The sequence below is a fragment of the Myotis myotis genome, unplaced genomic scaffold (assembly GCF_014108235.1).
Source record: "Myotis myotis isolate mMyoMyo1 unplaced genomic scaffold, mMyoMyo1.p scaffold_m19_p_6, whole genome shotgun sequence".
NCBI classification, from domain to species: Eukaryota; Metazoa; Chordata; class Mammalia; order Chiroptera; family Vespertilionidae; genus Myotis; species Myotis myotis.
The window spans coordinates 85,175,260-85,200,370 of NW_023416368.1; the positions used below are offsets into that span (position 1 = coordinate 85,175,260).

The window sequence follows — 25,111 nt, forward strand, 5'->3', positions numbered from 1 at the left end:
AGTGGCTACAGTATAGGACAGAGCATAAGGGAGTTTATTATAATAGTCTTGTCACTTTTCTGTAGCTTTGAACATTGTTCAAAATAAGTAAATTATAATTTTTTTAAAATTGATTTCAGAGAGGAAGGGAGAGGGAGAGAGATAGAAACATCAATGATGAGAGGGAATCATTGATTGGCTGCCTCCTGCATGCCCCCTACTGGGGTAGGGGCCCGCAACCCAGGCATATGCCCTTGACTGGAATTGAACCTGCGACCCTTCAGTCCGCAGGCCGACGCTCTATCCACTGAGCCAACCAGCTAGGGCTAAAAAGTATCTATTTTAAAACTTAAAGAGGCACACACCGAGACAACGATCAGACACAGATATGGGCGTTATCATAAAGTAGCTTTATTAAATTTCTTTACCATCTAAAAAATGATTACAAAAAGAATACTTCATTTAAGCGTAATACTGTCTTTATGGACGTACCGTGGTTGGAAAGTTTAAGGTCATGAATACATGTGAGAAGAGAATGGGGACAAAGGCAGGACCCCCTGTAGCCTCCGTGCCAAGCCAATGGGCACCAGGGGAGAGGGGAACAGGGGCAAATACGGTGTCAGTGAGCTGCTTGTAGGAGCTTAAAATAAACGCACCGCTGGCTCCGGGCCAGGACACACAGCACACAACACGGCACCGCTGCTCAGAGCTGCAGCCTTCCATCAAATACCCTGGGCATCCTCCAGCAGCTTTGGTTTTTTCTCTCCAACTTACACACACACTCTCTCTCTCCCTCTCTCTCTCCCCGGGGTGCCTCCCTCCTTTGACCATGCAAGCAAGCTCTTTTGTCTTAGGTACAAAATAAAAAAGATTTTGATCCCTTCAAAATCAAAGCAAGCCAGACTCCATCAAGCCAAGAAACCCACTTCTGTAGGAGAGAAGCCAGCGTTCCGCTTTACTGAATGGACACGTGGGCACTCAGGGCCCGGCCCGCTCCATCCTCCGTGGCCTGGCTCCGACCCTGGCAGTGGGGCCGCCAACTGGCCGGAAGGCAGGACACCTATTAGCCCGGGGTCTCGCTCCCCGGCCGCAGAGGCACTTTCGGAGGCTCAGGCCTATCCCTTTTCTTTTTTTGGTTCACAGAAGGAAGGAAAAGGAAAGAAAACGCTGTTGAGATCCTGGGAACAAAACAGGCCATTAAGGAAACTGTGAGAGTCTGGCGAGCCCCACGTCCAGCAGGCTCTGCTCCAGGCAGCTCCGGAAAGCCTGTAGGTTAAAAAAAACACACAAAAAAACCCCAGCTGGCCCTTGTTTGGTTTTCGGCAAGGCCCTGCCTCTTTAAGTTTGCGCTGGGAGCCCTCTGGGGGCAGCCAATTTTTAATTGTGCACACATGGGGTTCCTGGAGCCGGCCCCAGGCGCTGCCAACACACACATGGCCTGTTTTCTTTCCTTTGAAGAGAGAAATTCTGGAGCCTGAGGAGGACCTGGATGGCCCGTAACCTGGGTTCGAAGCCCGGGGACTCAGCAGCCACTCTGGGAACAGGACTCATTTCCTGTGTCTCCGGGTCTGAAGGATTTTCTAGGAAAATTAATATTTGCTGAGGCCTCCACGTGGGGAGGGGCCGGCGGTCGGGGTAATTTCTTGATATGAACTGCTCACACCTCTCGGCTGCTGTGTCCTGGGGCTCCCCTCGACCTGAACGGGGTCGACGCTGGCAGAAAGCAGAAGAAAGGGCTAACTTTCCTACTCCAGGTGGCAGGGACAGAATCCGTTTTGTGAAGAGACCAAAATTCCCCCAAGAAAGCTGTCTCGGGGAGAGTGGACAAAACACTATTACATACCTGACAATTAAATGTGGGGGGCCAGGGGGAGTTAAGCCACTCCAGACACCACCCGTGAGTAATAACACTCAAGATTAAAATGAAAATATGCATTTCCAGTGACTTTCAGATTTGGCAACAAGTAATATGATTCCCCCCCTTCCCCGATGGTGATTCCAAAATACAATACGTTTCCCTCTCGCCCGCCTCCATCCATCACTGCCAGTCGATTGTTCTGTGTTCTCCATAAACCCACGCCAGCATCAGCCACTGGCGCCAATTCCTACGAGAATGTAGCTTCGGTCTGCACTGTGGCTGCTTTGAACTGGGGAACGGGAAAAACCCAGTTAAGCTGGAGTCTTGTCACTGCTGGGAAGCAGGAGAAACCCACTTGCCTTTGAGACTGAGGCCTTGGTGGGTGTGATGGGGTTGGCCAGGGGGGAGACCGGGACGAGGAACAAGGGAGGAGGGCCAGTTCGCTCTGGGGCTGACTGGCCTCAGCGGGACGCGCCTCTGGTCCCCCCTCATGGCTACTCTTCTGCAGAGGACGATGCAGGACTTTCGTCATCTGACATCGGGGCAAACTGAAACGAGAAGCACAATTCCTTGTTTGGCATCCTTGCCTCCGCGGCGCCGGCTCTGCTGGCTGGCCCAGCGGCTGCGGTGAGTGAACAAGAGGCTGGGATCCCTTGGCCTCGAGGCCATGTGACGGGGGGATGCCTCCGAGAAGCAAATAAATAAACGCAGCGGAGGAGTCTCACCAGGGATGAGGGATGGAAGGGAATGACTGTAACAGCGGGTGGTCGGGGAGGGGCCGGCCAAGGGGGCAGAGAGGCATTGCAGGCAGAAGAGAGAGCCAGTGCCCAGGCCCTGAGGCGGATCAGGGGTCAGGCTGGTGTGGCTGGAGCTCAGGGAGCGACGGGGAGGGGTCGGGGTCTGGGTCGGGGTCGGGGTCGGTGGAGCTGATGGGCTTTGAGGATGACTTTGGCTTTTTCTCCAATGGAGGTGGGAGCCAGAGAGGGCTGTGAGTGCTGACTCAGGTGTCCGCACTGACCTCTGGCTGCTGTGGGGAGAGCAGAGTGAGGGGCAGTGAGGGTGGGGGAGGCAGAGGCTGTGGCAGTGGTCCAGGTGGACAGAGAGGATTGGGGTTCCTGCCTCAGAGTCCCTGGGGGCAGGAGCGCAGATCAGACAGCGAGCCATCTCCAGCCCATCGCCCCCATCTTCCAAAGCGGATCCCCAGGTGACCCTGAGCAGCACACGGAGGCCGGGTGGGTGCCCTGGAGCCAGAAAAGCTCGAAGCCTCAGGAGAACCTGGGAGCCAGGTGGAGACGGACGGCACGTCTGCAACCTCCCTCTCTCGGACCTTCTGGGAATTGCCGTGGTTGACACCCACGATGCTACCCTTGAACCCGAACCCGGATTAACTTCGGGGCAGCTGGGGCCAGTGCAGGTGGGGGTGGGCGGGGGCAGTGAGGCTCCTGCCCAAGGTCTAGAGTCAGAAGGACCCCGGGGCCTCTGCCCCTTCCTGGCTGTGAGACCTTGAACCAAGGATGTAACCATTCTAAGCCTCCACCTCCCCACCTGGAAAAACTGGGTAGAAAATAATAATAGTACTTTATGCAAACGAATCAGGTTACTGTGGAAGGTTCAAGCAATCACACCCAGTAGGCACTCGGTATACTGTCTCTTCCACCACACGGAGAATCGCTTTGAGGCTTACAGGGACCGCCCTGTCTCCCCCATCAGACCGGAAGGACTGTCTCCCCCATCAGACTGGAAGGACTGTCTCCCCCATCAGACTAGAGGGCTTTTTCCTCCACAGGCACCAGGACACAGCTGGTATCAGTATTATCCCCCTATTGTGCTTCTGGAAGAGTGTTTTGCTAGGCAAGTTTAAAAAAACACCTCAGGTTTCTGTGGTCCATAAGAGAAATGCTGGGTTAAACACAGTTAAATGGGGTTTCTTTACAGTGAGACTTCTCAAGTCCTCTGCTCACGGACACGCTCACCGTGAAACCCAAAGCCCCACGGTGGCCCTCGGGCCCTGCGTGATCTGTGGCATCACCTCCCTGCCCTCCTCTCTTCCCGCTGGGGCTCCTTGACGCCCTCACACGCAGGAAAGCCCCAGCCTCAGGCCTTCGCACTGTCTGTTCCTTCTGCCTGGAGAGCCACACACTTGCTCCCTCACGTCCTCAGGTGCTGGCTCAAGTGTCAGTTTCATGAAGGTCTCAGGTAGCTCCTCCGTCACTCACTGTCCCTCACATCCTGGTTCATATTTCTTCCCAGCACGTACCATCCCCTGGCTATGCTACACCAATTTGCTTTATTTTGTCTTTTATTAGAATGTCTGCTCTATGATGGGCAGAAACGTTTTTTCTGTTTTGTTCAGTGCTGGTTGCCAGGGCCTAGAGGAGGGCCAGAGACAGTCAGGTCTCCGTAAATATTTCTCAAATGAGTGAATGGTGATTAAGAACATGCATTTGGCCTGGCCGGTGTGGCTCAGTGGTTGAGCATTGACCTGTGAATCAGAAGGTCAGTTTAATTCCCAGTCAGGGCACATGTCTGGGTAGGGGGCGTGCAGGGGGCAGCCGGTCAGTGATTCTCTCTCATCATTGATGTTTCTATCCTTCTCCCTTCCTCTCTGAAATCAATAAAAATATATTTTAAAATAATTTAAAGAGCGTTCAGATAGGTCTGGGTTCAAATACCGAGATGTCAACCATGACCATGCAGTCTCAGCTCTCGGTGACTCATGGCCTCATGGGGCACCATGAAGGTTCAACAAGCAGATGACTGCTAAGTCCCTGGCTCAGGACCCATCCACCATCGGCTCTTCATAAACATCTGTCCCCTCCCAGGCCCCGCCCTGCTCCCCTGCACCCTCCTCCCGCAACACCCTGCTCGGGCCGAGACTCACCGAGCACTTGATGTTCAGGCGGGAGTACAGCATGGACGCGATTTCACTCTGCCCTGCGTCCAGGGCCACCATCAAAGCCGTGCTCCCGTCCTGCAAAGCATGGCTGCTCTAAGGACGCTCGGCACCCAGCTCCCGCCCGCCCCGAGGGGCACCTGAGTGCTGACTCACGCGGTCAGTGAGCGCGATGTCACAGCTGGGCACGGCCAGCAGCAGTCCCGTGATCTCCTTGTGGCCGTGCTCGCAGGCGCACATGAGGGCCGTGGAGCCGTCATCGTCCTGCACGTTGACGTCCGCCTCGCAGGCCAGCAGAGCTTTCACCACGTCTGCGCGCCCGTGGCTGACTGCCAGCATCAGGGCCGTCTGCCCTGCCTGCCCAGGACAAGCCACAGGCTCTGCACCACACCCTCCGAGGCCGGCCCTGCTCCGGAGCTGTCCCGGCTCCCGAGTGACCCGCTGCTAACAGCGCCCCACTTGCTGGCCTCCTTCTGTAGCTCAAACAGTCCTCCCCCCACGGGCCTGGGCATTGGCTGGTCCCCCCCCCTTCCTGTCTCACTGCCCCTCAGGTCTCAGCTTAAATGTCTCCTCCTCAGGGAGATGCCACTCGTCTCCCCACCCCCACGCCCACCTAAAGCAGGCGCCTAACTCACAGGTGTAAACAGGTAAAAACATATGACGCTAAGATTTGTGCACTTTTCTGTATGTCAGTTGAGCCTTTATAAAAATTAAATCAGTGTTCACCAGCAGGTGAGCAACAAACAAACTGTGGTAAACCCATTCTACAGAATATTATTCAGTCTTAAAAAGGAACAAAGTACCACAGCCTGCATCTTACACCAGGGACGGACCTTGAAAACATGTTCAGTGAAAGAAGCCGGACACTAAAGGGCACACACGCTACATGACTCCGTTTGTATGAAATACCCATACAGGCAAACCCAGAGGCAGAAAGCAGACTGGGGAGGGAGAAGGGAGAGTGACTGCTAATGGGTGCAGGGTTTCCTTTAGGGGTGAGGGGGATGTTCGGGAAGTAGAAATAGTGATGGTTACACAACACTGTAAATATACTAAATGCCATTGAACTGTGCACTTTAAAAGGGGAATGTGTGCATTTCACCTCAATTAAAAAAAGTAAACCAGCCCTGGCTGGTTTGGCTCAGTGCATAGAGCGTTGACCTGCGGACTGAAGGGTCCCGGGTTCGATTCCGGTTAAGGGCACATGCCCAGGTTGCAGGCTTGATTTCCAGTAGGGGGCGTGCAGGAGGCAGCTGATCAATGCTTCTCTCTCATCATTGATGTTTCTCTCTCTCCCCCTCCCCCTTCCTCTCTGAAATCAATAAAAAAGAGCAAGAGGTCTGCTCCTGCATGCACATCGCAGCACCCTGCTCCTTCCCTTCAGGGCGTCTGTGCTGTTCAGTCCCCTCCCCTGGCTGTCCCTCCGTGTCCTGGCTGCCCTGCTCCTCTGCCTGGACCCTGTCCACACCCCTGTGGCTTTCATAGTCTCCCAGCTTCTGCTCCCCAACATGCAGCTGAAGGGAGATTTCAAATCAGAAAGTGGGCCGCACCCTGCCCTGACGGAACGCCTCTAGTGGCGCTCTGCAGCCCGAGTCCAAATCCCCTCCAAGCCTCTGTGCTGCCTGATGCGAGTGGCTCCTGCCCCCACTGGCCTGTGAGCTCCAGGAGTGCGGGGCCATGCCTGCTGGCCCACCCTCTGAGCCTCCGGCTTCCACCTGCTGCCCAACGCACTACCCAGCAGCATGCGGGACGGTGTCAGGCTGGGGACCCCCATGTCCTCGCCCGTCCCCACCCACTTCCACCAGAAGGTCCCGCGCCTGCCGGGGAAGGGCACAAGAATGGGGCTCGGGAGCTAGACCCCCTTGTTCAAAGCCCCCTCCTCTACTTTGACCTTGAGAAAATGACTCTGCTTCTCTGAGCCTCAGTTTCCTTGTCTGTGGATCAGGGACTCTCCCTGGGCATGAAACGAGGTCATGTTTGGGCTTGGCGCACAGCCAGGACTTGGTAACCAGGAAGGGCTGCCCAGGTCTACAGTGCCCTGGGCCTACCTGGCTGGCGGGAAGGGCTGCCCAGGTCCGCAGTGCCCGGGCCTACCTGGCTGGCGGGAAGGGCTGCCCAGGTCCGCAGTGCCCCGGGCCTACCTGGCTGGCGGGAAGGGCTGCCCAGGTCCGCAGTGCCCCGGGCCTACCTGGCTGGCGGGAAGAGCTGCCCAGGTCTGCAGTGCCCCGGGCCTACCTGGCTGGCGGGAAGGGCTGCCCAGGTCTGCAGTGCCCGGGCCTACCTGGCTGGCTTTGGCGTTGACGTCTCCAAGCCGGAAGAGCTGCAGGAGCGTCTCGATGTCATCCTGGGTCTTGAGGGCGGCCAGGGCGGTGAGCATGATGGGGCTGTAGCCAGCCCGGTTCTGCTTGTCCACCTGGCAGACCCCTGGGGGAGGGGGCAGGAGGACAGGAGCCCTCAGACCCACTGACGCCCGCCGGCCTCCCTCAAGGCCGGGGGAGGGGCCCTGAGGACCAGGCCAGTCTCTGCTATCAGACTGGAGCCTTGTTTTGCTCGACCATGAGCTCTGGGCATGGCCTCCTCCGGCCATCTAGGTGTGGCCGGATTCCTCCCTTTTCTCAGACTGAGAACCCCATTCTGCCCAGGGTGTTCGTCTCTTCCCACACCCTGCGGAGAGGCTCCTCTAAATGCAGCCACGCCCTTTATGACTGAAGCCACTCTACCCCTCCATCAGCCTGGGCCCCCGACATTGGCACCACATTTAGGGCTGAGAGTATTGGTCTGAACATCAGTCTTGCTCACTGGACTGAACATCAGTCTCCTTCAGACTGGCCTATGCCTCCTCCATCAGATTGGAGCCTTCATCAGACTAGGAGTCTGTGTCTTCCCCGTCGGACTAGGGCAAGGAAACCCTTTCCTGCTGAACTGGGAACCACATCTTCTCTCCAAGCCCCAGACTCAAAGCCATGTCCGCCCCTCAGACTAGGGTTCCAGAGGTGTGACCTCCATTACACAGGGGTCCGTGTGGATGGGGGGAGGGCATGTGTTTTCCCGAAGACCATGGCTGCCCTTTCCAGAACACTGAGGCGACAGGCGGGCCTGCATCTCCCCCCCAGAGTGGGAGGGCAGTGTCTCCCCCACTAGACTAGGGGGGCCATGTCTCCCCAACCAGACCACCAAACCGGGGTGACAGCTGGCCAGGCTTACCGCTGTCCAGCAGCTGCCGCACAACCGGGAAGTTGGCGTGGGACACGGAGTAGTGCAGCGCGGTGTTGCCGTTGCTGTCGGCAATGTTGACCACGTAGTCCAGCAGCCGCGATGACATGGCCCGGAACGTGACCAGGTGGCGCCGCACGAGCTCCGGGTGGGCGTCACTGCGGCAGGCCAGGCGCAGCCACTCCTGCAGCACCGTGGTGTAGGCCACTTTCTGCAGCCGGAGAGGAGAGGGGATGAGGGCGGGCGGCAGCCCACCTTCCCCTGGGCTAAGCCCCGAGGGAGTGTGGATGTCCCTGTCCTGAACCAGAGCCTGGAAAGGGGAGCATGGGCACCCCACCCAGACGAGCCCCTGGAGGAGTGTTGTCTCCCCTCCTGGACAAGGACCCTAGAGGGAAGTGGAGACACTGCAATCCCAGGTCTGCCCCCAGGAAGTTGTGAGCATCTCCATCGGGGTATCAAGGCACGTGTGGAACCGGTGGAGGGAGATATGCCAGCCCCTCCCCCAAGCTCCCCAAGGACCAGGAACCGAGGCCGGCTTTGCCAGCGGGCCACCATCCTTGGGCCCCTCCCCACCGCCCTGGCCTCTCTAAGGCCCATGACTCAAGCACACTCCTCTGAGGCTGGCACAGGGAGGCCCTGTGGGCGAGAAGCCAGGGGGCGCAGGAGAGCCCTCTCAGTCCCGGGACCGCGTACCAGCTCCCGCTCAGAGAGGGCGTTAGGGTTGTCCAGGTACTTTTCCAGGGCCAGGCAGGCTGAGATGAGGTCGGGGCTTAGCTCCATCCTGCGAGGGAGAAGGGGAGAGAGAGGGGGAGAGAGAGGAGGTTTAGCCAGCCCCTGGGTTTCCCTCACTTTCCACGTCCGGCTGGGGCGCTCAGACAGAGCCCCAATGCTCTCCACCACGGCACTCACCAATCCTGCCAGGGCTCACCTGACTGGTAGACCCTCAGACGCCCCCTTCACCAGGAACAAGTTTTTATATGATACCCCACAGGGCATACATGGAGAACACACAGACTCCAAGAGAAAGTGAACACACAGGCTAGTTTTCTCCAAATAATCAGTGGCAGATGGAAAATCTTTTCCTAATGTCAGATTTTTCATCAAGGAATAAAACAAAATAAACAGGATGGACAAGTGGGGCAAAATGTCCCAAAAATGTGGGTAGCTTAAGGACTTCACCTGCCCCCTAAATCCTAACCCAACAGCCAAACTGCCCCATCAGGCCCTTCCTCAAAGCCTCCAGATCTTCAAGACGCCCAGAGGGAGAAAAGGACTTCTCTGCTCGTTTAGACTAGGGTGTGCATGACTGATGGGATATTCACTCAAAGGGCTTGGATGGTGGAATTGGAGGTCACCCCACACACAACCCGGGCCCTGCCTCCCACCCAGAAAACTGACCGGATCTCCTCCACATTTGATCCTGAGGCCCCCTCAGCTGTGGGCACTCGCTGAGACTCCCGAGTTGGTTGGCACTCCTCCTGGTTGATCTTGGCCACGGCTGTCCCTGTGGGCCTGAGCGGGGGAGCCTCAGCCACACGTGGCACCCTCGCCTCAGGCTCCGGGGTCTCGTTCTCTGTGCTCTCATTGTCTGAGAAGTTCTCTGCTGTGCTGGAGTCCTCAGATGAGGACTCACACCTGGGGAAGAGGGGTGGGCGGGGAGGGAGAGATGCTGCAGATGGGACAGGGAGTTGGGGGGGGCGGGTTGGGGCTCTGATTACTGGACCTCGGTTCCCCCATCTGTTAAACGAGGATGATGTCAGTATGGACCTAACAGGTCTGCAGGAATGTGGCTCACAGCACTTGGCACACAGTGAACCTCAACAGACACTAGTTGTGACTGGGATCGCGCTGGGGGGGCCAGGGAGGGACACGCTTTCCCCTTCTACCCTTCGGTACCTCTCACGCGCTTTGCTCCTGGTTCAGACCCTTGCTCTACCTCGGGTGGGTCCCTCGTGATTCTTGCTTCCTCTGGACAAAGTCTAAGTTCCTGGTGTTTGAGGTTTCAAACTGTCCCTGACCATCGCTCTGATGCCTCCCATCTCTCATGTCACTCTGCTTCCTCTCACCTCTGGGCCTGGGCCCAGGCTGTGCCCTCCACCAGGAGAGCCCTCTCACCCCTCTCTTCGCTCTGCCAGCTCCTGCTGTGCCGCAGCACATGCGCCCACCCTTCAGGGACGTTCCTGGGGCAGCGTGCCTCCCAAGATCCCACACTGCCTGAGTGTCCCCCGCATTCCTGCTTCGTCCAGGCAGGGAGCTTAATCTGGCACCTTTCGCAGTCCAGTGGCTACGGCATGGGCTCTGGAGCCAGACACCAAGGCAGGCTCCTAGTCGCCACGTGAGCTCCAGCCAGGCACTCGCCTCACTGTGCCTCAGTTTCCTCACCTGTCTATTGTGCTTTAGTTAAATGAGTGAATCAAAGTGAGGGGCTTAGGCCAGGTACTTGGCACATTCTTGGAACAAACAGGGGTGTGGAAGCTGGGGAGCGGGTGGGGGCTTCTCTCACCCGCCATTGACCCCCACAAACTGGAGGCTCCTCTGGTGGGTCGCGGGGTCTGCAGGCTCCTCTTTCCGCTTCATGATGGACCGTATGCCCGCCTGGGGCCCACCTGGGGGGAGGGCTGGTGTCACAAGGGTCTCCCACAGCCAGACCCCATGCCCAGGCCTCCAGCGTTCTGTCCGTCTGGGTGGCCACCCCCACTTGCCTGCACCTCCGGCCTCCTCTGATTCACATGGGGCTGCTTGCCTGGGGGGCTCCCTGGTGCTGGTGTTGCACATGGGCACCCGGCCTGTGTTCTTGGGCTGTGCCAAGGAGGCTGCGGCGGACCCTGGGGGTGACGAGGATGGCTCTGCAGAAGCCTGAGGAAGGCCTGGAGGGGCAGGAAAGAGGCACTCGCTGTGGGAAACAGCAAAGCACTAACAGCAGTAACACTGCCCCCCGGGCAGGGGCTCTGAGGACTGACTCTTGCATCAACCCCGCCCAGCCCGCAGAAGGTGGATTATTGCGGGTGAGCAAACTGAGGCCCCAGAGGGCTGCTCAGTGATGGGGCAGAAGAATCCAATTCCAGCCCTGATTGGCTGCCTGCCCACACTGGCAGGGACGGGAAGATCCTGTGACCACACGATGCTGGCTCATGACCCCTCTCCAATCTCCAGCGACATATGAAGTGTTCTCTGGAAACGAGATCTGATCACAGCGGAGTGTGGTGGTCACTGCAGGGAATCACGTCTTTGCAGGAGCAAGTATGTGACCCCGGGCAATCACGTAACCTCTCAGTGCCTCGGAGATTGGCATTCCTACCTCCTGGCAGCTGATGTGGACTGAAGACAGTAAGGTGAGATGAAGAGCCTAAACAATGTCTGCACTTGGGAGGGCTCAAGAAGCATCTGTTAACTCAAGAGAATCGTAAGCTATATTTTGATAAAACTTCATATTATGATTTTTAAAGTCTGTCCTTTCTTTTAAAAAAGATTTTTTGAATTATTTTTTATGGATTTTTCTTCTTTTTAGAGAGAGAGGAAGAGAGAGGGAGAGAATCATGGATGCAAGAGAGAACATGGACCAGCTGCCTAAGGCATGCCCCCGACTGGGGATCAAGCCTGCAACCTGGGCATGTGCCGTGACTAGGAATTGAACCTGCAACCTTTCCGTACACGACCAACTGAGCCACACCAGCCAGGACTTTGATTTCTTTTCTTTTTAATCCTCACCCAAAGATATTTTTCCATTGATATTTTTTGAGAGAGAGGAAGAGAGAGGGAAAGATAGAGAGAAATATTGATGTGAGAGAAACATCAATTGGTTGCCTCTTGCACGAGCACCAACCAGGGCCCGGGATGGGAAGGAGCCTGCAGCCAAGGTACATGCCCTTGATCGGAATCGAACCCAGGACCCTTCGGTCCGCTGGTGGATGCTCTATCCACGGAGCCAAACCAGCTAGGGCTTTTTTTTTTTTTTAAATAACAAAAGTAGGATTGTGCTATAAATGGCATTTGTATCCGGCTTCCTTTTTGCTTTCTTTGCTGAATTTTAAGCAGGCGTTACTTTAATAAAAAGAAAAAAGAAACAATTGAACTATTGGAAAATGACAATTAAAACCCCACCCAGGCAGAGTTTGAGTTTGGGAAGATAAAAACGTTTGGAGGTGGGTGGTGGTGATGGCCGTACAACACCACTGAACTGGACACTTTAAAATTATTAAAATGGAAAATTTCATGTTATACGCATCTTATCACAATTGTTCAGAAAACCCACCTCATTCGGCCTAAGGACAAAGCTGACTTTGTGGGCATCAGGCCCGGAGGGTGCCCACTGTCCACTTGGAATAGAACGGACAGGAAGCGCCAGCCCCAGAGCAGAGCTTGGAACGAGGAACAGAGGTTCAGTCACCACTGTGGTGTGTGTCCAAGTCTTGGAAAGGTTCACCCCCCTCAGGCCACGTGTGGCTTCCATGTCACCACTTCCTCAGGACGTCCCCTTCCTGCCACTGGCTCCACAGACCAATTCATTTTAATTCTCTTTAAAAAATATATTTGTATTGATTTCAGAAAAGGAAGGAGAGGGAGCGAGAGATAGAAACGTCAATGATGAGAATCACTGATCAGCTGCCTCCTGCACGCCCCCCAACTGGGGATCGAGCCCGCAATCCGGGCATGTGCCCTGACCGGGAATAGAACTGCGACCTCCTAGCTCACAGGTCATAGCTGAACCGCTGAGCCATGCCGGCTGGGCATTTTAATTCTCTTTAACAGTTAAAACTGTTTTGACATACACACTGACTACTTCCTCAAGTCCTTGGGCAACATTCAACTTGAGTTGAGAACAGGGAGTAAATACTTGGGACAAGAACATAGAAAAGATGAGACACTTGGCCATGAGCACGCAGACAGCACCGCAGCCCAGGGCGTGGCTTGGGCCAGGCCAGTTCCGGAGCTGGTTTTTATGAGAATCTTATTTTTTTCAAAAGTGATTTTAGAAAGAGAAAGGAAAAGAGAGGGAGAAGGGGAGAGAGAGAAACAGTGATTTGTCACTCCACTCCCTTATGCATTTCTTGGTTGATACTTGTATGTACCCTGATCGGAGATCGAACCTGCAACCTTGGTGTATTGGGATAACATTCTAGCCAATGAGCTACCTGGCCAGGGCTCCTGATTTTTTTTTTTTTTTTAAACCCTGTCAATACATTCTCATAAAACAAAAACATTATGTGGCCACGTGAAATGTGTCAGGAGGCAGATGGCCAGCTTGCAATCTCCGTGTGTGCCCCAAACTCACACGCTTATTTAAACACCTGGGAGGGTCAAAAAGTCAGGTAAAGCAATATGCTGCTGCGTGAAATAAGCTAGGCACAGGAGGATAAACACTGTGAATCTACTTACAGGAGGTCCCTAGAGGAGTCAAATTCATAGACAAGAAGTAAATGGTGGGTGCCAAGGGCTGGTGGACGGGAGGTTAGTGTTGAATGGAGACTGAGTTCCAGTTGGGGAAGATGGCAAAATTCTGGGGATGGTTGGTGGAGATGGCTGCACAAAAAATATGACTGCCGCCCTGGCCGGTGTGGCTCAGTGGGTGGAGCATCGCCAGGTGCACCAAGAGGTCTCCGCTTCTCTTCCTGGTTTGGGCACACGCCAGGGCTGTGGGCTCCTTCCCCAGTGGGGGGTATGCGGAGGCAGCCAATCAATATTTCTCTCTCTCTTTCCCTCTCCATTCCTCTCTCTCTCTGGAATCAATAAAAACATTTTTTTTTTAAAATGTGACTGCTGAATACCGTAGTATATGGACACTTAAAAAAATGGTTGCCATGGTAAACTTTGTTATATATATTTCACCACAATTTTTCAAAAAATGGGAAAAAAAAATGGAGTAGCACCATGGCCCATTTTGCCACAGGGAAAAGCAGGCCCTGCTTCCAAAAGCTTGGGTGGCTCCTTTCATGGGAGGAGGTCAAGGTCAGATACTGCAATGCTAAAATAACAGCAATAAAAATGGTATTTATTGCTGTTATTTCACTGGGGGGTGGGGAAAACTGATACCAAAATTTATATGGAAAAACTAAAGTCCATGACCAGCTAAGATAATTTTACAAAAATGGGCAGAGACGAAGAACCCAGCCTAGGAGAGAGTAAAACATATGCCAAAGCCAGAACAGTCCAAACAGTGGGGTTTTGTTACGTGAAGAGATGGGCCAAGGGAACAGGAGAGAGAGAGCCCAGCACAGCCCCCTCTTGGGGAGCTGGGGTCAGACAGGGGGGTTTCCACAAACCAGTGGTGGAGGGGGGGCTCTGTGGAGTGGTGCTGGGGAAAGCAGCTTGCTCTGGCCAGGAAAAAGTCCGGCTGGAACCCACCTCAGACCTGACACAGAGAGTAAACTCTGAAGGAATAACATGAAGGTCCAATTACAAAGCCACAGGAAGAAAATGTAGGATATTGGGGGTCTCAGGAAGGGAAAAGATTCCTTTAAAAATTCCTCAGTGTCTAACCACTATGTGGTACACCTGAAACCAATATATTGAATGACAACTGTAATTGAAAAAATAAAAAACCTCAACCAATAAAACTTCAAATACAAAAAAAAAAAAAAAAATTCCTCGCATGGCTCGCTTGGCTCAGTGATTAAAGCATTGGCTCTTGGACTGAAGGGTTGTTGGTTCGATTCCTGTCAAGGGCACGTACTTTGGTTGCAGGCTCAGTCCCAGCTGGGCCCCTGGGGGAGGCAACCAATTGATGTGTCTCTCGCACATTGATATTTCTCTCTGTCTCTCCCACACCCTCCCACTCTCTCTCTCTTAAAAAAAATTCTTCAAAGCACAAACTATATATGAAAATACAAGGTGATCTCATTTATATGTGGGATCTAAAAAACACTGAACTCATAGATAAAGAGCAGGTTAGTAGTTGCCAGGGATGGGGGTGGGGAATGGGTGAAAGGGGTCAAAAGGTACAAACTTCCAGTTATAAGATAAATAAATCTCGGGATGGAATGTAGAGCATGGTGACTGTAGCTCATGCTACTGTATTGTATATTTAAAAGCTGCTGAGAGTAGATCTTAAACATTCTCATCACAAGAAAAAAACCTAACTCTCTAAGGTGACAGATGTTAACAAAATCTACTGTGGTAATCATTTTGTAATATATGCCTACCTCAAATCATTCATGTACACCTAAAACAAATACAATGTTACATGTCAAATACATCAATAATAATAATGGAAAAAATTTAAAGACGATGGGTTTAACTATATCTGACATAAAGATTTCTATTTGATAAAAAAACAAACAAACAAACAACCTCCAAAAGACTCATAGTCAGTTGAGAGAAGAATACAGACAGGGAGAAGATACTCGCAATGCCAAAAATGGGCAAGTGATCACCTTCCAGAACAAGTCAACAAGCTTTTTCTGTAAAGGGACAGACAGCAAACACTTGAGCTACGTGGGCCATGGTCTCAGTCGAAAATGGTGCAAATTTTGTATATGAATAGGCGTGGCTATGTTTTTATAATTTTAAATTTTATATAATTTTGCTCATGTCACAAAATGTTATGCATCTTTTCATATTGTTCAACCATTTAAAAACATAAAAACCATTCTTAGCTTGTGAGCCATAGAACAACAGCCCTGGCCAGTGTTCTCAGTGGTTAGAGCATTGGCCCATGCATCAAAGGGTCATGGGTTCGATTCCCAGTCAAGGGTACGTATCTGGGTTGCAGGTTTAATCCCCAGCCCCAGTCAGGATGCATTTGAGAAATCTCACATAGATTTCTCTTTCTCTTTCTCTCTCTCCCTCCCTCCCTTCCAGTTTCTCTGAAAATCAATGGAAAAAAATATCTTGGATGAGAATTAACAAAAAAATAAAAATAATAAAAATAAAAAACAGGCAGCGGGCTGGATTTGGTTCACCAACCCCTATCCTGGGATGTGCCAGAAATTTCTCAAAACTATCCAAAGAAAAATGGACAAAAGCTACAAATAAGTGGTCCAAGGAGGAATCTTATTAAACATACTAGAGGCCCGGCCCGTGAAATCGAACAGCTCGCCCACCTGCATGCACCTCGCCTTGCTCGAAGCCCCACCCACCCGCCGCCCTGCTGGCTCACAGCCCCGCCCACCCGCGCGCACCTCACTGGGCTCGCCTTGCCGCACCCACCCGCGGGACCAAGACCCGCTCCACCAGGACTGAGACCTGCCGCGCCCCAGGACCCAGACCTGCTGCGCCCCAGGACCCAGACCTGCTGCGCCCCAGGACCCAGACCCGCCACACCGTGAGACCCATCAATGCACCTCCTGGTGACCAGTCGTTTGGTCGTCAGGCGGTAAGGCCATGGCTTATTATAATACGGATATGGTGATGCCCAACCTCATCAGAAATCCAAGAAATGCAAATTAGAACAAGGAGATACCACTTTGCACCAGCACCAGATGGACAAAACATTAGAAAGACATGTAAGACTCAAGCTTGGCTGCTGGGAGTGTGACCAGGGACAGCTTTTCCAGGGAGGGCCAGGCAGGACTTCTGACACTGGGCACCTCCTGTGGCCAGTGACCCTCCTGAAGGGCACAGGTGAGGAGGGTCCCAGCACTGTTCATGGCAGTCAGGAGCTGGAAGTAACCCAGGTGCCTACCAAGGGGAGATTGGATAAGAAAAATGTAGCACATACTAGGGCATTAAAAGTGACAAACTGGATTTATATCAGTATGGAGAGTTCAAAAACAGTGTGTACAGAAGAAAAATTAAGAAAAGAATGAGATTTTTTTTTCCTCTAAAGCACAATACCATTTTAGGAAATTAACACACACAGGGCATATTTTTCAAGGACACTCACATATCTAAATAACTCCGGAAGGTGGATTGCCAGGAATGATATAAGTGGGGTGAGGGGTGAGAACTGATGGAGGGTGTGTGTGGATGGCATAGGGCAGAGACTGGCTGACTCTAGCTCGAGGGCAGTTTTTACATTTTTAAATGGTTGGAAAAACAATTAAAAGAAGGATTCCATTTGGGACACATGGAAATTATATGAATCTGACATTTCGGTGTCGGCACACAAGTTTTCTTGGCACGCAGCCATGCTCGCTTATTAATACTTATATTGTTTACGTCTGCTTTCATGCTACAAAGGCAAAATTGAGGCAACAAATTAATAAAAATGCATACAGTAAAAATATACATTTTTGCCCAGGCTGAGTGGCTCAGTTGGTTGAGCTTCATCCTAAGCACTGAGGAGTTGCTGGTCCAATTCCCAGTCAGGGCACATATCTGGGTTGTGAGTTTGATCCCCGGTTGGGGCACATATGGAAGGCAACTAATCAATGTTCTCTCCCTTCTCTTTTCTCTCTCTCTCTCTCTCTCTCTCTCTCTCTCTCTCTCTCTCTCTCCCTTCCTCGGGTGAGGATTAAAAGAAATAATAATAAAATTAAAAAATATACACTTTTGCCCTGGCTGAGCAGTTCAGTTGGTTAGAGTGTTGTTCTGATACGCCAATATTGCAGGTTCGATCCCCTGTCAGGGCACATACAAGAATCAACCAATGAATGCATATATAAGTGGAACAAGAAATCAATGTTCTCCCTCCCTCTCAAATCAATAAAAATAAAGAATGTCCAAAATTGTAGAGAATTTAAAAATATATATACAATATATACATTTTTTTTGTATATAATATACTTTAATAAAGCTGGGGGGAGGGGAGAACAGAGTAGAATGGAGTTATTGCAACATAGATCATACGGCCCACAAAGCTGAAAATATTTACTGACTCTCGTCATTGAGGCTGGAAAAGAAGGTGAAAAAAGAGTAGAGTAAAATAGCAGTGTGGTTACCATGGGCAGAAGAAATTTCATTAACTCAGGTTTGGGCCCCTTAAGTCCAAAAGAAATTGTTAAAAATGTAAATTACTCGCCAACCCAGTGCTGGAAAGGAGTGAGCCCAAGAGGGCGTAAAGCAATTTGGTAACAGACAACAAGATCCTCAAAATGCCCTTCTAGAAACCTGCCCTGAGAAAACAGACCAGAGGATATGAAGGGCTCCTGAGGAAGGACGTTGGCGTGGTAGCCTTGAGCGTAAAGAATGATGTGGCTGCTCACAACCAAAAAGGCGCCTCCCACAAATTCTTTTTTTTTTTTAATTTTTTTAAAAAAATATATTTTATTGATTTTTTACAGAGAGGAAGGGAAAGGGATAGAGAGTTAGAAACATCGATGAGAGAGAAACATCAATCAGCTGCCTCCAGCACACCTCCTACTGGGGATGTGCCCGCAACCAAGGTACATGCCCTTGACCGGAATCGAACCTGGGACCCTTCAGTCCGCAGGCCGATGCTCTATCCACTGAGCCAAACCGGTTAGGGCCACAAATTCTTAATAACATCAGAAATGTCCCTGGTTTATCGTTCTACCAGAGAGATTATAAATCCTGGCTTCAAGGACTGTGGGCAAATTCGCTAACCTGCCTGTGCTTCAGTTTCCTCATCTATAACATGGGGGTTAGAAACACCCCACCTTATATAGGTGCTGGGGATTTGAATGAATTAAAATATGAAAAGGGAGTCAAATAATGCCTTGGTCTATAGTACGGGCTGCCTAAATGCTTTTAAAAGTAAAATGAAGAGAAACAACAAATTCTAAGCTCCATGTTCCAGACTTGAAAAATACATATTATTTTCTGTGTTAAAAAATTCAGAAGGAGCCCTAGCCAGTCTGGCTCAGTGGGAAGAGCATTGGCCTGCAGACTGAAGGGTCCCAGATTTGAATCTGGTCAAGGGCACATGCCTAGGTTCCTGTTTTGGTCCCCACTGTGGGGCTTGCAGGAGGCAGCCAATCAATGAGTCTCTCTCATCATTGATGTTTCTATCTCTCTTCCTTTCTGAAATCAATAAAAAAAAATATTTAAAAAATTCAGAAGGAAAGAAGCAGAAGTGTCGACAGCAGCTGCCTTTGGGCAGTGGTAGGTTTATGGGAGTTTTATTTTGTGTTCTAGATTTTTCTGTACTTCCCAAAGCTCCCACAAAGAATATGAATTACTCTCATAGAAATATGTCTCAAACAAGAGCAGAGAAAATTTCAAAGTCTTGGAGAGACCCGAGATATGCATGTGTCTGGCTGCCCCCTCTTCCACTGATCTCTGTGGTGCCTTTCCCAGATTGGGGGACAGGACTTTGGGGTTCTCCAGGCTTTTCCAGCCTGAGGGGAAGACTGCCCTTCAATTGCAGTGAGCAAATTCTACTGGGTGCAGAGGTTGGGCTCCTTCTTGCCTCTTCCTCCAGGGAGCCTTCCCTGACCTACGCATCTAGCTGACCTACCTAAGCGAATACATAGTCCAAATACTTGCCAAGTCCTCCTAGTATTATATCTCATTTTATTTCCTATATTGGTCCTCCCCAGTCTACAAACCCAGGAGGACCTACCCCTGATGCTCAGGCTATCCTGTACCCTGCTTCCCTAGCCTCAGCCTATTCTAGTTTGTCTAATACCTTGGATGCACCTATACCCCTCCTCACCTCAGGGCCTTTCCCCCTGCTGAGCCCCCCTCCCAGAACACTCTTCTTCCCACTTCTTTGCCATCTGACTGCTTCTTTCCTTTCACATCTTGGTTCAGAGCCAACACCTAACCCTTGAGCACCTGTTATGTGTCTGGTGCCACACTGAACACGTAACATGAATTGATGCATTTAAGCCTCATACTGATGTGGTGACATCGGGCTGTCAAGACCCCCAATTTGCAAATGAGACACAGAGAAGTTAAATAAATTGCTCAAGGGCACAGAGCTAGGGAGCAGGGAAGCCCGGGCCACCACCCCATCAAAAACGTATCTGCCTCAAACACGGATTCTCTGAAATAATTCTTCACTTATTTACTGCGGCCTCCTATTTGTTTATCGCAGGGGCTTTTGTCTATCTTGTGCACCGCTGTGTCCCCAGGGCCTAGAAAAGTTTGGTACATAACAGGCACTCCATAAATACTTGCTGAATGAGCAGACAGTGAAATGAATTAGCACATTGGGCCTGGCTGCAGCAAGAGGGAGTTAGGTGCGACACAACGAAGAACTGCTGGGGAGGACATCACTGTCTGTGTGTCCCGACGGCAGGAGGTCCCATGACTGCCCTGGGAGGCATGTCTGGAATGGAGGTTGCCTCTCAGAGGTCCTGAGGTTGGGCCAGGCGGAGCCCCTGGCTAGAGGCCAGAGTCGCAGGGCTGGGTGTTTGGAATAGATACAGAACAGAGGGGTGGTGCCTGGAGCTGGCCAGAAACAACATGGAAAAGCAAGAAAACACAGCTGCGTCCCCACCCTCCAGCTGTGCCCTCAGGTCCCACCATGAGGCTCTGGGCACCTTAGATATGAGGTTGGCATGAGAACCTGGGTCTCCCCTCTGAGCCCTGCTGCAGGTTCAGGCTAACTTCAGTTTAGGTCCTGGTTCGGCCACTTCCTGGCTGTGTGACACGGGGCAAGTGCAGCTTCCCCCCAAGCCCCCGTTTCCCCAACTATAAATAGAGTTGACCTGAAAATCATCAGCAGACACAGAAACAAGCACTGATGGAGTACCTACTGTGCGCGCTAATTCACAAGCATCCCACGGGGGGGACCGTTATTATGCCGCTTCACAGACAGGGAAGCCGAGGCCCAGAGAGAAGCTGCGCACTCAGGGACACAACAAGCGGACTTTCAACCCAGGTTCCCTGGCTGCACCGCCCTGCCTTCAGCCCCTCTATGGGTGAAACACTTAGCACAGCACCCAGCTCCAGGCTGGTGTCTGATAAAGAGCAGCTGCTGCCATTATTATGAATCATCCTGGCAGCTTCTCCCGGGGGCCTCAGGGCAGCAGCGGTAGGCAGCTGCCATTCTGCACAACCCACATCCCCTTTCTTGGCATGAAGACTCAGCACTTCCTTCAGGGAGCGCCCCTCAGGACTTGGCCACAGCAGGACCTGGGTGGGGCTCCTCTACCCCAAAGGGCTAGGCAGTGAGGGTCAGCGATGAGCTCAGTGTTGGGCATGTGACCCGAGCCAGCAATGAGTGCCACCGCTGGGGTTTTTATTGGCAACGTTTGGACCGAGGGGCTCCCTTTCCACTGAGCGGCAAGCACAGAGGCGCAGAGCGGTGGGGTCACCTTTGCTGGCCTAAGAGAGAAGCCTCAAGGGTGCACAGAGGAAGGGAAAGAAAGAAAGATTCAAGGGCACCAGGATCCAGCCATGCCTGAAGCTATCACTAAGTTACATTCCCTTGTCATGGCTTGAACTGGTCTGAGATTGCTTCCTGCCACCGACTGAATAAACGGAGCAAACCAACAGTCTGGGGGAGACCCTCTGACAAGTACGTTCTGTCTTCTGCACACGTCCAGTGTACGACACACGAGGACATACAGTTGACAGACACGCAGTTGCTCAGCATGATCCCTACACACTGAGTCGGTGGCATGATCTTGTCCCCTTTTTGCAGAGAGAGAAACAGAGGCTCCGAGGTGGGGATGGCCTGCATGGTGGAAGGCCGGGGCCGGGGCTGGGGCTGGACCCTACTGTTCAGATGAAGCACGAGGGGCCCTCCACTGCCCTCCCTGCCCAGCGTGGCTCACCTGCTGCCCCGTTGCAGCTTTGCTCTGTGATGCTGATCTTCTTCACCAAGTGGACGTTGCCAGTGGAGGCAGCGGGCGAGGAGAACACTGCCTCCACCACTTCATGGCTTCGGAAGACGGGGTGGCTCTCGGTTCCTCCAGATGCCACCAGGGCCCGCAGCCCTGCCCCATAGGGCTCCAGGCTCTGGGCCCGCTGTGCAGGGGCCCCAGCGGCCGTGCTGGCTGCCACCTCCACCTCCCGAGGTCCCTCTACCACTCGGATGGTGTCCACGCGAACTGGGCTGTCTGGCGGTGGCCAGGCCTGGGGCTGGGGCTCGGGCTGGGGGCCAGCCTGTCGGGCCTGAGCTGCCTGCAGCTCCTGGAGCGCTTTCTTGAGCTGGGTCTCCAGCACCGCGACCTTGGCGGCCAGGGCCACCTCCCCATCGGGCACGCCCAAGTCCCGCTCCCGGACCCAGGTGCCCACGCTCCGGGTCTCCAGTGGTGCCGGGTCCTCGGGAGCCTCGGGGAGATCAAGGCAGAGCTCGCTGCGGCCCCGGACCCCTGAAGGGTGGCCCAGGAATTTCTGGCTCTTGAGCTGCACCGTGAGCTGCCGCTTCTCTTCCTGCAGCACCGACAGCTTCACCTGCAGCACGGGGATCAGCTTCACCTGCTCCTCCAGCTGCCGCAGCTTCCGCAGGGCACCCGCCATCTGCTCCCGAACGTGGGCCAGGTGCCCGGCGCTGGGTGGCACTGGCGTGGACATGCCGGAGCCCCGTGGCGTCGGGGGCGGCAGCCCCACACCCACCAGCGAGCTGGTGGAGCTGGCCGCGCTGGGGGTCAGGGAGCCCAGGCCCGGGGGCGCGGCGGCCTGGTCCTCGAGGCGGCGCCGGGCGTCCAGCAGGGTGCGCTCCACGCGGGGGTTGAAGCCGCCGCGGGCCTCCAGGGCGCCGTACTGCGGGTAGAAGCCGCGGCCGCAGTAGGAGTAGGCCGAGTGGCGGCTGTCGGCGCTGGCGTTGGAGCACAGCGACTCGGTGGAGGTCCACCAGGAGCCCGGGCCGCGGGGCAGCGAGCCGAGGCGGGGCCGGCGCTGCACGGCCACGCGCCGCAGCGTGTGGCCCTTCTCGATGTCGTCCACGTACTTGAGGAAATCCAGGTCCAGGCGGTAGCCATAGGGCGTCTCCACGGAGTAGGGAGGGTCGGTCTCCTTGGCGGGGAAGGCGGGCGGGGAGGCTGGGCCCGGGGTCCCTAGGGCGGGAGGAACGCTAAGCCTGGTGGGCACTGCTGTCCTCTGCGGGGAAGATTGAGCCCCCGACCCCTCCATCCCCCCAGTCAAGATTTATTTGCCCAGGGGATGGGAGCCCACTGGCCCTCAGCGGCTCAACTGGGTCTCCAGTCTCGGCCCCCCCCCCCCCCCCCCAGGGCAGGGCCCTGTCTCCCTCTCTGACCCTCCAGGACAGTCAGGTTGTCTACATTCAGGCCCTCAGGGCAGCGCTGTGTTCCGCCACCTCCTACCCCAGGTAGGGCCCTATCTCTCTCCCTACCCCCAGGCCCCTCTCCCCTCCCTCAGGCCTCCAGGTCTGGCCCAGGTCCGTCCCCCAACCCCCCCTCCAACCCCTGGGCAGGGCCCCCTTCCTCTGCAGAAGTCTGACCTGGAAAGGGGGCTGGCGCGTGCAGGACTTGGGCCATCCTCCCCTCCGTAGATGTTCCTCACGCGTCACTGGGAGGCCTCGAGTCAAACTGCCTGCAGCACTGGCTGAGGCTCACCTGGGGAGAGGGGCCATGGCGACGGGAGTCAGGAAGGGTCTGCAGGGGACGGGGAGAGGGTGTGGCCACCACCCAGTTCCCAAGTAAGGACCCTCATATAGGTGTACACCCAGCCAAGCTGTGGAAAGGGGTGGGGTGATGGCCCTGGGGCCTAGAACAAAGAAACCAAACCTCCCAGCCTGCCTGCACATCTGTCCAGCCTCTGGACAGTCTCCAGCTGTTCCCAAAGCCCCGCCTCCACAAGGCCCCCAGGCTGGGGGCCCCAAGACCTACAGGCCCACCCTTCCTGCACCCTGTCCCTCAGCCCAGGCCAGGAGCTGGTATGGGGTCAGATGGGGGCTGGGGTGCTCATAGGGGGACAGCTATCCTGCCAGGATCTGAGGAGACAGAGACAAAAAAGAGAGCTACAGCTCAGGGTAGGGGACCCCAAAATAGAGCTGGGTCAGGGAAGTTGGGGTAGAGGGGGTAGGGAAAATTGTGGGGAGGCAGTGAGGAGCAAAGCCTTTCCCCTTTATGGAAACAATTTTCTCTAAAAATAAACAGTTTCGCTGCTGGGCTACACGAGAACTTCCTGCCCACCCCCAGGACATGTCCGGCTGGGGAGAGGGTGCCCAGCAGCAGGGGCGGTGGCCCGGGAAGTCATGGGGGTCTGAGGAGGAAGTAAGAGGGGGCGCCTGGAGGCTGCAAAGGGGAGGGACAATCCGGGCCTCTCACTCACTCACTCACCCCCCCCCAAGTCCTGGAGTCCAGCCAGGGTCCTTCTGTCCCAAACACTCCGTCTGAGCTCAGCCAGTGCTTTCTGCGGTCTGACCTCCAGCCACCCTCCTGCAGGGGCCCAGGCCCACCCACCACCAAGGAGGACCCTTCCCAGCCCGCGGGTGCCAGAGCAGGGGGTACCTGGGAGGACGGGCCAGGTGGGACACCGGTTGGGCATGAAGGCGGGGCTGGGGCTCCAGGGGCTGCCGAGCTGTTCCTTGTCTCACACGCCGGTGTCTCTCGATCAGCGTCTTGCTTTGTCTCTCTCCACGTCTCTGTCTCTCTGTCTCTGTGCTTCTTTCTCCCCGTCTCTCCACGTCTCTATCCTCACTTCTCTGTCTTGCAACGCCTGGAACACGCAGTCACCAAATGTAGGAGATTTGGTTTCCCGCCTGCCTGGAGGCTCAAGTGATTTCTGGGGACCGGAGAGCCTGGAGGCGGGGTGCAGGGTTGGAATAGCCTGTGGGGGTGCCTGGAGGTGGACAGGGCCGGGGTGAGTAAGCGAAACAACACTGATCTGCGTATCAGACAACCCCACCAGGTGGGGAATGTGGAGGCACAGAAATGTGCAGTGACTTGCCCAGGGTCACAGGAGGGGGAAATGGCTGGTCCTGGATTTGAACCTAAGCCCCACAGATTCCCCACTGCAGGCCGAGCCGCCCTCACCCCGACTCCACATCCCCCCGACCCATTCCCAGACAGAGACTGGGGTCTGGGGGCCTCTCACCCCGGCCGTCCTCAGGGAGAAAGCAGGTTGGAAGCGGGATGTCTGCGGCTGGGGCCCCGCTCCCTCTCTGGAGCCCCCGGGGCACGGGGAGGGGACACAGATAGAGGCCGAAAGGAAGACCGGACACTCACAGAGGAGACAAGGTGGGCGAGGAAGGGGCACAGGGTCCGGCGGGCCTGAATGTCCAACCGGGTCTCCCTTAAAGACCCCCTCGCTGACCGGCCTGGATGTCTCCGGGGTCTTCCCGCCCCTCTCCGCGCCCCAAAGATGGGGGTGAGGAGGACCCCACCCGAGCAGGGAGGGGCGGGGCCTGCGGGGTCCCCGGCTAATGGCAAACAGCTGCCGCTCCCCACGCCGGCCCAACCGCCAGGACAAGG

General features: G+C 54.3%; 1 protein-coding gene across 2 annotated transcripts; it reads right to left on the reverse strand.

Annotated features, from left to right (window-relative positions):
* Positions 1-366: 366 nt before the first annotated feature.
* Positions 367-24,479, reverse strand: KANK2 (KN motif and ankyrin repeat domains 2). Of its 2 annotated transcripts, XM_036312738.1 has the most exons (13): positions 24,149-24,479; positions 23,137-23,251; positions 21,509-22,732; positions 10,646-10,810; positions 10,447-10,549; positions 9,342-9,578; positions 8,637-8,724; positions 7,935-8,154; positions 7,012-7,154; positions 4,887-5,087; positions 4,719-4,808; positions 2,563-2,864; positions 367-2,385 (listed from the first exon to the last, which is right to left on the reverse strand). In XM_036312738.1, the coding sequence occupies exons 2-12, from the start codon at positions 23,171-23,173 to the stop codon at positions 2,838-2,840; spliced, it is 2,535 nt and encodes an 844-aa protein (XP_036168631.1). In that variant the 5' UTR covers positions 23,174-23,251; positions 24,149-24,479; the 3' UTR covers positions 367-2,385; positions 2,563-2,837. The 2 variants fall into 2 exon arrangements, with proteins under 2 accessions (XP_036168631.1, XP_036168629.1); XM_036312736.1 differs by lacking the exon at positions 2,563-2,864.
* Between the last annotated feature and the right edge of the window lie 632 nt (positions 24,480-25,111).